The sequence below is a fragment of the Phocoena sinus genome, chromosome 5 (genome assembly GCF_008692025.1).
Source record: "Phocoena sinus isolate mPhoSin1 chromosome 5, mPhoSin1.pri, whole genome shotgun sequence".
NCBI classification, from domain to species: Eukaryota; Metazoa; Chordata; class Mammalia; order Artiodactyla; family Phocoenidae; genus Phocoena; species Phocoena sinus.
In genome coordinates this window covers 103,944,371-103,961,328 of record NC_045767.1, presented here as the reverse complement: position 1 = coordinate 103,961,328, position 16,958 = coordinate 103,944,371, and the positions used below count along the sequence as shown (strand labels likewise).

The window sequence follows — 16,958 nt, the reverse complement described above, 5'->3', positions numbered from 1 at the left end:
CTCTGCTATGAGAAATATCTGCAGCCACCACAGTCAAACCAATGGAAAAGGCTGTTATAAATCGAAGATACGAAACAGTACTGCCATCACTCCAGAGTGCTGTCTCCACACTAATCCAAATACACAAGACTTGTTGGGTGGAGAGAAATCAATAGCAAATTAAGAATCTTTTTTTTTTTGGTCACAAATAATACATCCTGGTTATAAAGACTGAGAATATAGAGTAAGGGAAAGATTACATGAGCACTTTTTATCCAGCAATCCCAAACAATCTCAAATGAGTTCTTCTTCCCCACAGCCTCAAGTCTTTTTATTGCTGTTCCATTTTCTGGCTAACGTTCATAAAGCACTTTAATATTTTTAGAAGCTTTAACTAGTATACTTTACAACATTTCTACGAGGTGTCAAAGCATCATTAGCCTCATTTAATAGCTGTAAAACAGACAGAAAGGTTAATGTCTTACTCAAGGCCATTAGTGAAGTCAATAGTAAGTTCAAGATTTGAGCTTTGAATTCTAATAGGACAACTAGCCAGAGTCCACCGGCCCATGAAGTTTCTAGCAGACAGCCAATCTAAGGGCTCCTTATTATGTTGAGTTGTTCAACAATAATTTAAATATACAGTATTATATACTCACTTAAATAATTTTATGCTAAGATGCCACTGTAAAAATTTGTAAAACTGTTCAGTAGATGTTTTGTTCACCTTGAAGATGAGCCTTCCTTCTACTGAACTCCTTTGGTACTTGGGCAACTTCTAAATGCGTGGCTGAGAATGGAGAATGGTCATTCAATCAGGATAACTAAAGGGCAGATCCAGAACATGACTGTAACCAAGCTTAAACCATAATCAAGTGTACAGTTACAGTCTCTGTCAGAAAAAATTATTTTTAACATACGGTGCAAAATGGTCCATGTTATTCAATTTCCATATGGAGACAGATGGATAGTTCAAAAATACTACAGCCCTCTACCCTCTGGTTGGAATTCTGGCCTCAACAAGCACTATGGCTGGTACAGTTTGTCACATGCTCAAGTGACTGAGGGTAGAAAAGACAACTACTGAATATCAAATGTTCAGAAATGGGTTATCTGAAGAGCAGTTATTTGTCAGAGTTTTTCTGGATACCACACAGTGTGGAGAGACACTGGATTTGATGGCACTCAATCAATATTCTAGTCACTAGAAATGTGTGTTTGATAGTCCATTAGAGCCCTCTCTTATCCATTTGAAGCAAACCCCTTTCTCTGTGACTCCACACTAACCACACAATCCTCTGATTACTAATTATATCACTTAGATACCTAGATCCTAAGAATGATGCACACTGGCTAATGTACACATATATACAGTCACTAGAAACACCCAATTACATGCAAAGTAAGAGGCTTTACATTTCTCAGGACAGAAGCCTTGCCTGTCTTGTTTGATATTGCATCACCAACAGCTGGAACACTGTCTGGCACAAAATGGATGCTCCATAAATTTTTAATGAACTATTATTGAAAATTGGAATTTATCAGGACCAATACTGGCAGTGGAAAAACAGGCAAGCTCAATAGCTTAGAAGTATGAAAGGGAAAGAGCAAGCCATGTATAAAAAGCAGTAAAATCGTTATTAATTTTTATGTGAACTAGCCTGGTCTAGCTGCAGACCTTAAAAGCCTTAAATCTTCAAGTTCAGTCCAATTCAGTCCTAAACTGATCCTGACCAAGACTGCAAAGTTTATTAGGAGCCTAATCAATGATTATGGTCCATCATTAATCCTGCTGTGCTAAATGTGGTATGCTCCCCCAAAGCACCCCCATGCTTACCAAGCCACAATGTGAACCCTAAAGCCCCACAGAACTGAGCATGACCCCAGATTCTGGGTTTGCTGTCCGTTCCCTAACAGACACCACAATCCCAAACTTACTTAGCTCTGGTCATTACAACTGCCTAGCCCTTACCAAGTCTCTTTCCAGACAAGCCAGAACACAGGAGCTGTACGTTCGGATCACTGTTCACTCAGGGGAGCTCTTCCTGAATCAAAGACATTGTCATCAGCCTAACAGTAGGCACCATCACAAGACCCTGCTGCCATGCATCCTGAAGCACCTCATTCATACCTGAATTTGTCACTCATCCTTGAACATTTTAATTTGGAATGCATGCCACCCTCAATTTGAAAAATATTTATTGAGTGCTTGCCACCCGCCCTGCCCCAAATTATGCCATTATTCCTAGCCCCATTTATTTCTGGCTCAAGCCTCAATCCCAGCCGGGCTCTTAATGAAGTCCCAGCATGTCTCACCTCTATATAAACCAGTTATCTAATCACAGTGTTCCACAAGGTCTTATATAAGAAAGAACAGAATCATCCCCCTTTTTCAGACAAGAAAATCAGGCTCAGAGAGGTTAAGGAATATGGACAAGGTCACATGGCATTTAAATAGCAAAGCCAAGATTCAAATTCAGTTTAAGTCTATACTCTATCCATTACGTTTTGTTCCTTGTTCATTTTTTGTAGCATCAGGACAATCATCAGCATAGGCCTGACTACGGAGCAAATATTCCGTCAATGTCTGTTTAACTCATAGGGTGTCTTCAATGTCCATTTTTAAAATAAATATCCATCAACAGGAATCTCATTTCAATGTTTATTTGCACAATGCAGAAATACAGCAAAAGCACCCTTTACCAACCTTCCTGTTTATTAACCTACTGGCCTGACTAACCAACTCTCCCACGCCCTCTGTACACTCTAACAGGCTTGCACACTTCTACTGCTCCTCTCCACCTGAGATGCAACTTACCAACTCATGCATGTTAGGTTTGCTCCCAATTTGTTTGGAACACTTGCACTTGTTACTGAAATTATATAATTTGAATAAGTATATGTAATCCAATGACATGTGCATGTAAAAAGAGAGCTTTTCTAAGAATGATTTGATCAATGTGTTACCACAAAAAATTTTCTCAATCAAATTAGATGTGTGAGAAATGTCAGAGAAAGTGTATAGTCTGAAGATGACTTTGCACTGAGATTTCTTTTCAAGTGTCTGAGCTCTCGCTGCACTTTAAAAGCGCTGGGTAGTTAGAGCTGATGTATCAGTGTGGTGTGGTATGTGCAAGAACAAGCGTGTGGCTCTCCAAGCAGCGGGCCATACTTAGTTTTACAACGAAAGACTAGCATTTACATTTACAACGAAAGACCATACAGTTACATGTTTGGGGTTAAAACAAAATATTTAGGGTATACAAGTACTCTTTTTTAACCATTTCTCCCCTTCAGCCTTTTTTTGATTAAGTGGTCAACCATATCAACAGGATTCCTATCATGGAAGCCCCTCCTACGATGCCCTCCTTTCAGGAGCCCTCAGGGGTAGAAGGCTCCACAATGACACACTGCTGTCACTTCTGGTCCCATCTCAAACAACAAACACCCTGCCCTACACCACCAAGGAAATGGACACACGACCTCCGATTTTCTACTGTACTGAGGTTGTGTTAAACACTCTAGTGTGTTTATTACCAATAATTAATTTTAATTATCTCTTGAAAAACTCTTGTTTAAATTCTGTTCCTTTTTCAAACGAAAGTGAGTTATCTGTAATGAGGTGGATGGAGCCAGAATCTGTCATACAGAGTAAAGTAAGTCAGAAAGAGAAAAACAAATGCCATATGCTAATGCACATATATGGAATCTAAAAGACGGTACTGATGAACCTAGTGGCAGGGTAGGAATAAAGAGGCAGACGTAGAGAATGGACTTGAGGACACAGGGCAGGTAGGGGAAGCTGGGATGAAGTGACAGAGTAGCACTGACATATATACACTACCAAATGTAAAACAGATAGCTAGTGGGAAACTGCTGCATGGCACAGGGAGATCAGCTCAATGCTTTGTGACCACCTAGAGGGGTGGGACAGAAAAGATAGGAGGGAGGCTCAAGAGGGAGGGGATATGGGGATATATGTATATGTATAGCTGATTCACTTTGTTGTACATCAGAAACTAAATTGTAAAGCAATTATACTCCAACAAAGATATTAAAAAATAAACAAATTCTGCTCTTTTTTTAAAGAGATGAGACTTTCTATCTCAAATAATTCCAGTTTATGCAACATAAAAGTTTAAACAGTTCATGAACTGTTTAAAACACATCCATTCAAAATTATCAGATGCTTCTTCAATTCTGAGATGATAAAAGTTCTAATGTAGACAGAACCTATAGATGAACACTTATAATATTAATTTGGGAATAAGATCATTTACTTACATTGGTACTATTAATAGCCTTACCTTAGTTTTTCACACTTACATCAGGTGAAAAACTCTTATCTACTTTTAGCAAGCCAAAACAAATGCCCAAAAGCTGAGAAGTAAAAACATATGTAACAAAACCAAAAATTTAGCAATAAAGTAAATGTTTTAAAAAACTCAAGATCCTTTAGGATTCTCCAAAATGTTCATCAACACATCAAATGAAGAATAATAAACCTTCAATAATTTTGGTGATACTGAAAAAATGTTTTTCAGTTATAAATGTACTTCTATTTTTGAATATACAAACTCTCTTTTTCAATAACACTAGTAGTTAATGACAGCTTAATAGTTGCTGTGTGATGCTGAACTAATTACTTAACCTTTCTGAGCTTCCTCATTTGCAAAATAGAGTAATACCTATCTAATATGCTGGTGAATATCAACTAAGACATATGTAAAATGCCTAGCACACAGCTGAAGATAAACTCATGTGAAAACCCTTCAAATACACACACACACAAACATACACAAAAAGTCAAGTATTCTTAATGGGGAAGGTGGGAGGAGACAAAGTACATGCATTCTCTGAACATGTATGTGAAACTTCATGCATATATACTTTAGTGCCCTTTACTTGGGAAAGAGTTCAGTTTTTCATTAGCTTCTCAAAGGAGTCCATGACCCCAAAAAAGTTTACCTCCTTTTATAGTAGGCTTTGGCTTTATTTTCTCTGGTCCCATATATATAAAGTTTATAAAATCTGATTGGATACTTTAAACACAAGTAATTTAAATTATTCAACAGCAAAAAAATTCAATTAAAAGTGTGGTCATGGTAAAATATGTATTCTCCTTTTATTTCTCTTTAAAAAAAAAAAATTCATTTGGCTCAAATTATTCCCCAACGTTACCATAATTAAAAGCAACCATCCAAACTCAAAATCAAAGTTTGAAAACCAAAACAAAAAAACAACAGCAATAACAAAAGAAAAAATAATCAGGAAACCCTAAACAGCCAGAATTAAAACCCTATTACTTATATAATAAAATGACAATTGTCCCTTCTTTAGAGTTAATCTTTCAAACTACTTCATTCCTTCATTTTGACTCAAAGTTAACAACATTCACTTCAAACAGTTATTATATATATTTTAAATCTGTGTAATAAGGAGATTGCATAGTATCGCAGAAGGGACCCTTAATTAGGAATCAGGGAAACCAGGGTTATGGTCCTGTTCTGTCACCAACTGACTCTAAGACAGCTGGACCTCAGCATTCTATGGCACTATGCTTCTACATAAAAACATGCAGTCCCAAAGTAGAAGACTCAGATACCTGCTATCCTAAGACTACTTTATTACTAAAACAGAAATGTACAAAAGGGAGGTTACCTGACAAGAGATTTGATTCTAGGTCTAATGAGAAAGTATACCGACAACAATAAACCTTTGAATTACAGAAAGTTCCGTCCCCACTGTCAACACTCTCAGAGCAGATATACTCAGAGCAGAGCTTCTAGTTGGGGCCATTTAAAACTTTAGCTTCACATTAATAAGAATAACAGATACCTCCCCAGAACTGCTCCTTTCCTTAAGGTGAACAGCACTTAGAAGAAAGATTTAACAAAGTACAGACAGACAAAAATATACAAAATAGAGGAAAGAGCAGTTTAGTGTGTCTTGATAGGTAAGCCCTTACTCTGTATTTCAATAAAAAATACTTGTTATGGGGCTTCCCTGGTTGCACAGTGGTTAAGAATCCACCTACCAATGCAGAGGACACAGGTTCAAGCTCTGGTCCGGGAAGATCCCCCATGCCGCAAAGCAACTAAGCCCATGCATCACAACTACTGAGCCTGCGCTCTAGAACCCACTGGCCACAACTACTGAGCCCATGTGCCGCAACTACTGAAGCTCGTGTGCCTAAAAGCCCATGCTCCACAACAAGACAAGCCACCGCAATGAGAAGCCCGCACACCACAACGAAGAGTAGCCCCCGCTTTCCGCAACTAGAGAAAGCCCACATGCAGCAATGAAGACCCAATGCAGCCAAAAATAATAAAATAAATTTTAAAAATAATAATAATAGAAAGAATTTTTTAAAATACTTGTTATGGAAAAGGTAGCTTATTTTAATCAATTTTATTTCCAAACTGACTTTTGCAAAACAAGTATTTTTCAATGGAGTATAAAATAAGGCTTTATATACCAAGATACCCCTACAGTGAAGAAACATCCCTCTTCCAAAAAAAAAACAAAAATAATGTGAATGTTAAGCATTTAATGAGTCTGCCAAGTACAACTCTTTCAATGTATTCCTGTAAGAGCTAGCAATATACACAAAGGCAAATTGGCAGGGCAAGAGGTTTTCTGAGAGGTGTGATGACTAACACTTCAGGACTGGAATATGACAGTTATTAAAAGAAACATGAGAAGCGTTCTCCCAGTTCCTCACAGGCCAATGTCTCTACCACAAGAGCTACTACAAACAGCATTCAGAGCTGAATTCACACACTCCAGTCTTGTAGGCCTAAACCACCTTTTGCAATTTTCCCCCATGTGACACATTATGTGAATCAAAGAAACCAATCAGTAATTCATTTACTGAAGGTCAGATATAGGGTACAGTGAGACTCAGGCACTCAAATGAATAAAAACAAGGAGCAAACGAAACCCAAGATAAGGGTCTTGTTGAAACCAATGCCCCAGAATCCAGCAAATAGCACACCTGTACAGAAAAGACCAGAATGAGATGACACGTACCAAACATTTTCCTCCATGTTAAAAAAAGGTTCATGTAGCATCTGATTCACACCTTTGTACGTGACTTCAGGATCAACCAAGGCTTTTCAAATGCTTTACCTCATGAATGGGACTTCCAGGCAGAGGTTAACTGAGGCCATCTAAGGATCACCAGGAGGCCTTACCACTGCCAGTATTTAACATTTAATAACAGCATGCTCTAACAAGTTAAAGTGAAAAGATTTCAGTCTCCAAATTCAAATATTTTGCAGCATATTTCAACTAGTTACAAGGGACAAAAGATTTCCTATTCGTACAAGTAGAATTCAGAGATTATTTCTTAAGAAGTTAGTCCTAGTTCTTTTTGCTGTCCTCAAAATACAGTCTACCTATTGGAAGGAGTATAAATAAATACAAACTTTTAGATGGCAATATGGCATACCTATCAGAAATTAAAACATGAATGTACCTTTTGATCCAGCTATTACATGTTGAGGAATCTATCCCATGAAATTTTTGGATGCAAATATAAAAATGTTCATTCACTGCAACATTTTTGTAAAGGTGAAAAATCATATATGCTGATTAACATACAGGACACCACACACAAAAGAATGAGCTGGACTCATATGTATTCACATGTAAAGAACTCCAAGACACTTTGTTCAGTGAAAAAAGAAAAGTTACAGGGCTTCCCTGGTGGCGCAGTGGTTGAGAGTCTGCCTGCCGATGCAGGGGACACGGGTTTGTGTCCCGGTCTGGGAAGATCCCATATGCCGCGGAGTGGCTGGGCCCGTGAGCCACGGCCGCTGAGCCTGTGCGTCTGGAGCCTGTGCTCCTCAACGGGAGAGGCCACAGCAGTGAGAGGCCCGCGTACCGCAAAAAAAAAAAAAAAAAAAAAAAAAAAAAGAAAAGTTACAGAACAACAGGTATAGTAAAAGTATACTTATGTCAAGAAAATTGTGTGTGTGTGTGTGTGTGTGTGTGTGTGTAACTGCATAGAAAATGTTCTTAAAGATTAACACCAAACAGATAACAGAGGCTACCCTATGGGGAAAGAGAGTAAATCACAGAGTGTGGGATTGGTGAGTGCAAAGAGAAGTACAGTTTTAAATAGGGACTTTCACTTTCTACTCCACATCTACCTCTATTAGTTAAACATTTACATCATATATATAAAACATTTGTTCTTTATAGAAAGTAAGAGAGGTACGATGCCAAATTTTAGCTAAAATCTAGAATCACTAATAGAGGATGCTGAAATAGTCAAAGAAGTAAAGGCTGTTGGCGGCCAAAAACACCCTTTACAGACTTAACCTTCTAGGGAATAAAGGAAAATATGGGTAGCACTGTAGTTATAAATGAACATGACCATGTCTTCATAAAAGAACAAGCATCATTCAGAGAACTAAAGGATTTGTATCTTAGAACTTTGAGAATATAAAAGATACTGAAATCAGGAACATTATTAAAAAGCTATAATCATTATAATGTCTCTTAGAAATACAGTTTTAACAACAAATCCTACTACAAAGTAGTAGGTACAAAGTGTCTATGTATAGGTATGCCCTGTTGCATTAGAACACTGACATGTGTAAAGGAACAAGTGATATGAGGCATCACCCTTACCTGTACATTCTCTTCTGTCACCTGAATCTCCGCCGTATAAACATAGTCAATCAGCATCCTCAGGGTCCAGCCGTCCACCTCCTTGATTCGAACTCTCTTTGCTCGGCTCTCACTCATCTCACCTGAAACACAAGGAGCAAGGCTGACGCTGCAGCAGACACCCAGCAGGAAGACCAAAACCCAGTCAGACGGGCACTCACTGTATTCAGGAGGCAACATGGTCAGCCACTTCAGCAGGCCTACAACATTCCCCTACCTCCCCTAAAAGCTTACCTGAGGAAACCATACAAGGTACTTCTGTTACCTACTTGTACCTGGAAATCACATCATGGCGATGAATATGCCACGTGTCCAACTGCATGAACTCTTTTTTTTTTTTTTTTTTTTTTGCAGTACGTGGGCCTCTCACTGTTGTGGCCTCTCCACTTGCGGAGCACAGGCTCCGGACACACAGGCTCAGCGGCCATGGCTCACGGGCCCAGCCGCTCAGCGGCATGTGGGATCTTCCCGGACCGGGGCACGAACCCGTGTCCCCTGCATCGGCAGGCGGACTCCAAACCACTGCGCCACCAGGGAAGCCCTGCATGAACTCTTAATACCTGTAGAATTAGAGGTTCAGGACCCAATGCGGTCCATGCCTTTTTTTGGTCCAATGTGTGGACAAAGAATGTCACCTGCCATAGCAGTAAACAAAGGATGTTGCAGCCATCAGCCATTGCAGGCCACCCCAGACTGTGCACATGAGGGGATTCAGAATGGGAAAAAAAAATAGGATACTGGCCCTAGATAGTTAAGGTGTGTATCAAAGGAATGATATCATTGAAATGAGTCTAGAAGCTTGTTATCTTCCCATTCGTAGAAAAGTGCTAAATTTATTAACTTGTCTGGTTTTCTTTAATTGACAATAATATTTTGATGTTCCGACTACCTGGTACTTTTGCAAAAACTCCTACATATTCTGGCTCCTCCCTGACCTCTTTGGAGCAGTCCCTCAGAGAGATCTGAGAGGCTGCCTCTTGGGGTGAAGTCCTCCGAAAGTCCGCTGAATAAAACATAATTCGCAGCTTCAAGGTTGTGCATTTTTTTAATTGACAATGCTTTAGAGCAGTTTCTTTTCCTTTTGAATTTCTATTCAAGACTAGAACACAGCGTTACCCCGTGAGGCTAACTTCCAAGTTCCCGGTACTCACTCACAAGCACGCCAGTGCCTGCCCCTGCCAAGATGCCCAGGAAATGAAAGACAAAAGAGGGGTGTTAAAGAGGTCAGTCAATGGCCAAGGCAGATGGCAATGGGCCTTCTAGCCCAAGTTCCGTTCCTATTTTTCATCTGCAGCAACTTCATCTTGAAGTCATTTCCATACCAGTATTTATTACTAAAGCCAGATGCCCTTCTACATCACTGCCTGCTAAATAAGTGGTACAAGACCTCCCTCTTACTATCCACTGAACTAGTTAAGCATTCAGGGATCATAAATAAGATCCTCTCTTGTATAAAGAAACAGGGAAGCAGAAAAGAGAAGGGATGGCCCCTAAACCCAGGGGACTCATGGAGAGTTAGAAGTAGGTTTGGGCACATATGTGCGCACATAAAATGGCCCAAGAATAGGGAAACATAAGCAATTGAATGGGGAAAGAAAACTCAATTAAAAACAAGACAGTCTAAAAATAATGTTGAGTGTTAGGGGACACCTTAGCAAAAAGGTTTAGTTCTACATTCATCAGGTTTCAAAGATAAAGGAAGTATGAAAAACAATGCCACCATCCCTCACCTGTTAGAAAAACAACGCAATGGCCTCAAGATTTCTTGAAAGTTCATTTCTTTTTCAGGTACAGTATACTGTCAGTGACCATAAATTATCAGAAAAGGCTATAGGAATCCATAATTATAGAAAATTCCTTTGCAAACATAAACACTGGGAAGAGAGAAATAATAATAGTGAAGTATTAGTAACTACCTGCTTCCCTGGAGATTGTCTCTGACAAAAGCTCAAAAAAAGCTGTTCTCCTAAGAGCTAAAATATCTGAAAAACTATTATGCTACTTCCCAGGGGGGAAAACATCCACTGGTATTACAAGGGAAGAGAGAAAATTGATGATATGCTCCTGTTATATGTCTATATAGCAGGAAGACAAGGGATTGGGCTATGTATCTGCTGCCTCAGCACGTTTTGGGGTTCTTTTTTTTTTTTCCTTTCATGAAAAAGGGGAAAGCATGTTTTTTCCCCCTTAAAGAAAAGGGTAAAAAAAGCGCAAGGTCGAGGAATATGGAAACATAATTCTTCATGTACATATAAGGCACCTTCCTCTGTCCTAGTCTCTCTGGATCTTGTAGCTAGATGGGATTTGTGTCATCTGAAAGCTCTTTTGTGGTAAAGTGAGGACACTTTGGTAATTCCCACTTGAACTTTAGCGAGAGGCCACTCTAATTCATTTCTAGGGCCCCGGCGATATGCAAAGTCCCACAGGGCCCGGGGCCACACAAGCATAAAGCCATGTACTTAGTTCTCAAAGAATTCACTCCTCAGGACTTAGGCATGACTTAGACAAAAACAAGTTTGACTTTAATTTACATGTATGACTGAAAAATTATCAGTTCTCTGCCAAGGAGTTTTTAATATTATAGTTTTTAAGGTATTGCTATAAGATGCACTGTACTGATTCACATTCCTTAAGTGTCATTTTTAATATTAATTCTTTCTCTCCCAAGAAAACTGTATCTACTTCCAACAAATTCTATCTCTATCACATACTACCTTAGAAATGCTTTAATCTTGGGGCTTCCCTGGTGGCGCAGTGGTTGAGAGACCGCCTGCCGATGCAGGGGACACGGGTTCGTGCCCCGGTCCGGGAAGATCCCACATGCTGCGGAGCGGCTGGGCCTGTGAGCCGTGGCCACTGGGCCTGTGCTCCGCAACGGGAGAGGCCACAACAGTGAGAGGCCCACGTACCGCAAAAAAAAAAAAAAAAAAAGCTTTAATCTTTATTTTTCATATTAATTTACAAAAACAAATAGCTTGCTGCAGACTGTGTTAATAATTTAAAAATTCCAATAACTATGAAAAACCAAAACACGTACCAAAGAGAGCTGTAAAAGCTACTTAGAGCTAATTCTAGTTGTTAAATATTATCTTACTTCTGTCCTTTGCTGTGTTTATAGAGATTTATTTTTGATAATGAGTTTTGTTTTTCTTTCTTTCTTTTTTTGGCCGTGCCATGTGGCTTGTGGGATCTTGGTTCTCCTACTAGGGACTGAACCCAGGCCCACAGCAGTGAAAACGCCAAGTCATAACCACTGGACCGCCAAGGAATTCCTGATAATGAATTTTAAAAAGATACCCAGTGATACTATAAAGAGTTTAATCTCATTAACATTTTTTTAACTTCCTGTCTTAGTGTTCTTCCCCTGTGTTTGATCATGTATTATAGAACTGAAGCTATACTATGATATCCACACAGATATCGCCACCCTCACCTCCTCTCCATCCCTACTGCCGCTGTGCCACCTCTTCCTTCTTCCTCACCTCCAGGATGGACTCCACACATCTGACCATGGCACTCAAAAGCCTTCAGCTACTCCCAGTCCAGGCATGCAGGCCTGTCCATGTCCCACCCCTGCCTCACTATCCAGCCTCCACTCTCTCTCTCCCACTTCTAGTCTTATTTATATAAGAAAGGAACTTTGTGTAGTTTCCCATACACACCCAGCAATTTCCTACCTCGATGCCTCTGTCGAGCTTCCTCATCTCTGTCTCCTCATGCCCTCATTCCCCAGGCTAACCCCCACATATTCTTCGAGATTCAGCTGGAACCTCTCCAAGCAGCCTTGCCTGCTGATGACCCAAGGCTGGGTTAGGTTCTCACCCTAGGTTACCTCCTGCAAATCCACTCTGTCATAATAATATCTGGTTCTCCCCACCTGGATTCTTGAGCTTCCTGAGAGCAGGGATGATGTCTTTCTTACCTCTGTATCCCACAGTGCCTGACATATGGTAGATGCCCAATAAATAATGGCTGTTTGAATGAATGACTAGAAAAGCAAAAAGTAAAACAAGTGCCAATTTTAAATGTAGCACCTTTACTTAACACAATTACTAACACTTAAGTTAGTCTTGAATATGGGTATTCTAGCTCTGAAGGATTTCAGTCAACAAACATTTATTGAACATCCACTATACAGGCCGAGCTAAGCACTTTCACTAATGAACACTGTACCATCTCTACTGTTTTTGAGAAAAGAAATGAAGTCCTCCAAATCGTAAAAGCTTATGGACACATGTATGGATAGAAACAACTCCATCACAAGGAACTTAATCAGGACTCCTGAAGCCCAGAACAAACTGGTGACTGTATTTACCCATTCTGAAGTTCTAAAAAGTGAATAGGTTTAAGAGGGCAAACCGTAGGATCAATTAAAAACTCATGTGACTCTAATTTCAGTTATTGCTCAGCACATAAATTGAAAAAATAATAAAAATATAATACAGTACACTTTATACTATGTTGAAACCCTAAGAATTGAATGACAAGTTTACAGCCACATTTAATAAATAAATTTTATTCTATTACTCTTCAAGTTATACTTGTCACCTACTCCAATCATTGTTGCCCTTTTGCTCATTATTAGTCTCAGGTTACAAAGAAGCTACTGACACAATGGTATCTTCATTCTGGCAAGATGACCCGAATGCCCCTGCCAGGCACTGGCTATGGTGGCATGGTACATAATTCGCCAATTCTACAACTAATCTAAGGCAAACATGGTAACTACATTACCCTGCCAGTTTGGCTCTAGTTTGAGTAACTTTTGGAACAGGTCTCCCAGTTCCTAAAAGAAAAATAGGAAAGAGACAACCCCTCTCCTTCCTCGAGATGTTGGGTCCACTCTCGTAGGCATCTTGCATTCATGGGGGAAGCAACCATAGGATAAAATTTTTAGTGAGGACAGCCGGGTGGCGAGACAGAAGGAAGAGGATCCCTGATGATCCGATCATACCTGGTGCCCAGCCTATTTTCCAGTTATGAGAGAATATATTTCCTTGCTACTTAAACCAGCTTAAGGGGAGTTTTCTGTTATATGCAGACTAAAGTTATATGCACTTTATGTGCAATGCCCTATTTAATGTTCTTCACAGCAGTCAGCGATATAAGAAATTACCTTTTCTTTATGTTTCCTCTCTAACCATTCCTCCTCTCCCCAAAGCCTAGGATAACACCTAGCACACAGAAGATGCTCAATGAGTACTCCTTCATGAAGGAAAGCACAAATCTTAGACAAATACAACATGCACACAACTTTTAAAATATCTCACATCTTAATCATTCAAATGATAATCTATCTTTTCCTATTCTAATTTACCTTACTAAATCATGTTCAATGTGACAAAAGAAATGATCAAAAAGCACCCCCAAAAAAGAAGAGTGAAAATAAAAATACAGTATTTCTCACTAGATTTCAGATATTTTATAGCCTGTGGCAACACAGAAGTCTCAAATATATTTGTTAAGAAAAATGGCATTTTAAATGTCACATTTGTACACAAACAAGTAATTTAAAAACACAAGAACTCAGGACTTCCCGGGAGGTCCATGGTTAAGGGACCATGCTTCCTTCGCAGGGGGCATGGGTTCGATCCCTGGTAGGGTAACTAAGATCCCGCATGCCACGTGGCATGGCCAAAAAAAAACCAAAACAAACCAAACCAAACAAGGATGATAAAATAAATAAATAAAAACACAAGAATGCAATTTGATTTACTCTTTCTCAAGTAACAGTTAAACAACCTGGCCTTGATCTAAATTGGCCCGTATTTCACAAAAGAAAAACCTGTGACTACATCACAGAATTACTTTTCACCTCCCTTCTTCTACCCAAATACTTGGAACTACAATGAGTAACAGAATTCTTTTTTAGGTGATATAATTTGAATGAAAAATTCACCTACAGCTTTAGGGGAGATGAAAAACAAGGGCCAAAAAGAATACCTGTAGAGTCCCCATTTCCTAATAAGCGAGTCACAGGGAATAACAGGAGTACAAGGCAGCCCTGTGCCACTGCAGACACTTCTGCTTACTGCTGATCATTGAGCCAGAGTACACAAACATCACGGTGTGTGATGGGGTGGAAGCATGCCAAGGTCTACTTGTGGGCCTCGCCATATTTTTTATGACAGATAATATACACATAATAGGACTTCAGACCAGGAAAACAGATAAACAATGGGCTCACAGTCTAGCAAATCTTAAATGAATATATGTATACTAAACCACCTAGACCAGATTTTCATGTCTTCTTTAGGTAAAAAATCTAATCTAATCTCTGCCAAACTGCTGACTATTTAGTGGATTCAAAAGAAGAAAATGAACAAAGATTGCCAGAAAGGTAAATAGCATCCATTGCTGAAGAATCATAAAAGTCTAGCTTACTAATAAGCAAATGAAAAGATGCTCAACATCATTAGCCATTAGGGAAGTGCAAATTAAAACTATAAGAGATGCCATTTCACACCCATTAGAATGACCACAATTGAAAAAAAAAAAGATAGCAGCAAGTGTTGACAAGGATGTAGAGAAAGGGCAACAGTCATACATAACATAGGAATATAAAATGATGCAGCCAATTGGGGAAATAGCATAGCAATTTTTTAAAAGTTAAATATAAATTTACCATATGACCCAGGAATTCCACACATAGGTATCTACCACCATGAGACATCTGTCCACACAAAGAACTGCACATGAATTCATAGCAGCATTATTCTTTATTTTAATTTTTATTTCATTTTTGGCTGCATTGGGTCTTCATTGCTGCACATGAGCTTTCTCTAGTTGTGGCAAGCAGGGGCTACTCTTCGTTGCAGTGTGCAGGCTTCTCACTACAGTGGCTTCTCTTGTAGCGGAGCACGGGCTCCAGGCATGCAGGCTTCAGTAGCTGTGGTGCGCAGGCTCAGTAGTTGTGGATTGCAGGCACTAGAGCACAGGCTTAGTAGTTGTGGCTCACAGGCTTAGCTGCTCCGCGGCATGTGGGATCTTCCCGGACCAGGGATCAAACACATGTCCCTTCACTGGCAGGTGGATTCTTAACCACTGCACCACCAAGGAAGTCCCCAGCATTATTCTTAATAGCCAAAAATTGGAAACAACATAAATGTCCATCAGCTGGTAAATGAATAGTCAAAATGTGCCATTTTCATACAATGGAATCTACTTAGCAATAAAAAGGAACAGACTGATGATACATACTATGACATGGATGAACCTCAAAATTATTATGTGGGAACAAAAATGTTCTAAAGTTGATTTATGGTGATGGAAGTACTACTCAGTAAATTTACTAAAACTCACTGAACACTACAATATAAAATATGCCTCAATAAAGTTGTAAAAAAAAAATCACAATTGAGGTACTCAATTCACATTTTATATGTGTCAGAAATTAACACAAAATCCCTATTTTGTATCTACTTTAGCACCTAGCAATCTAAGATTTGACCAAGTATTCTCAGGCAGAAACAGGCTGAACTGCAAGGACCCACCCACCAGTTAACTGAGATACATACTTAGGAATACTTATAGAATCAAGACATCTTCAGGGCCTCATTCCCATCATTAAGCAAAACTCACTTATTCAGAAATTGCATGTTAGCTGAAACATGAAGAGGTGAGAACCATTAGGCAAAAAAAAAAAGAAAAAGAGAGAAAAGAAAGAAAAGAGGGAAGCTGAAATATAGTTCAGATTCTTAAGTAAACAAAGAAGAAAAATAGAGACATAATGAGATCTCCCATCTCCAGCGTCTCTGGATGTCGAAGGCTCAGGGAGTCTGCAGACTCTAAGTATCATCTTTTGAAGGGAAAGGAAACTAACCCTGATCTTGTAATTTTAAGTTAATCACTATATTTTGTAACTGGAAAATAAAACATTTATCAAAAAAAGTCTGTGTGTAAGACATTTTCAATCTTATATTCTTACAATATAAAGACATTTAGGAATTGAGGGTAAAAAATAATAATGATAATCATGATAATTACTGCCAACATTAATTGAACATTTCCTATGTGCCAAATAAAGGGCTAACATACATGATCTCACTTAATCTTTATAAGAATCCTAGGAAGTAAATATTATCATCCCCATTTTCCAGAAGAGGAAACTGAAGCCCAGATTGATGAAGTGATTAATGATCCCAAAGATCCAGTAACTCTGACAAGGAAGTGGCAGTAACAGTGTCACCTGAAAGAAGGTCACTTACAGGGGCAGCACTTTACTAGTGAATTCCTAAATTAGGCCAATGCAGATCAAATACTCCTTTTACAAACTAGAGATTCTGTTTAGAAAAGACTCC

At 39.1% G+C, this 16,958-nt stretch overlaps 1 protein-coding gene across 2 annotated transcripts in view; it reads right to left on the bottom strand.

Moving 5' to 3' along the window:
- The window catches only part of KLHL2 (kelch like family member 2), a 126,677-nt gene that overhangs the window by 75,228 nt on the left and 34,491 nt on the right, over positions 1-16,958 (bottom strand). Inside the window, exon 4 of one of the 2 annotated variants that reach the window (XM_032632629.1) lies at positions 8,620-8,741. The exons of the other annotated variant lie outside the window; for it this stretch is intronic. Coding sequence (XP_032488520.1) covers positions 8,620-8,741 — 122 coding nt within the window. The remainder of the gene's footprint in view (positions 1-8,619; positions 8,742-16,958) is intronic. 2 annotated transcript variants of the gene reach the window in all.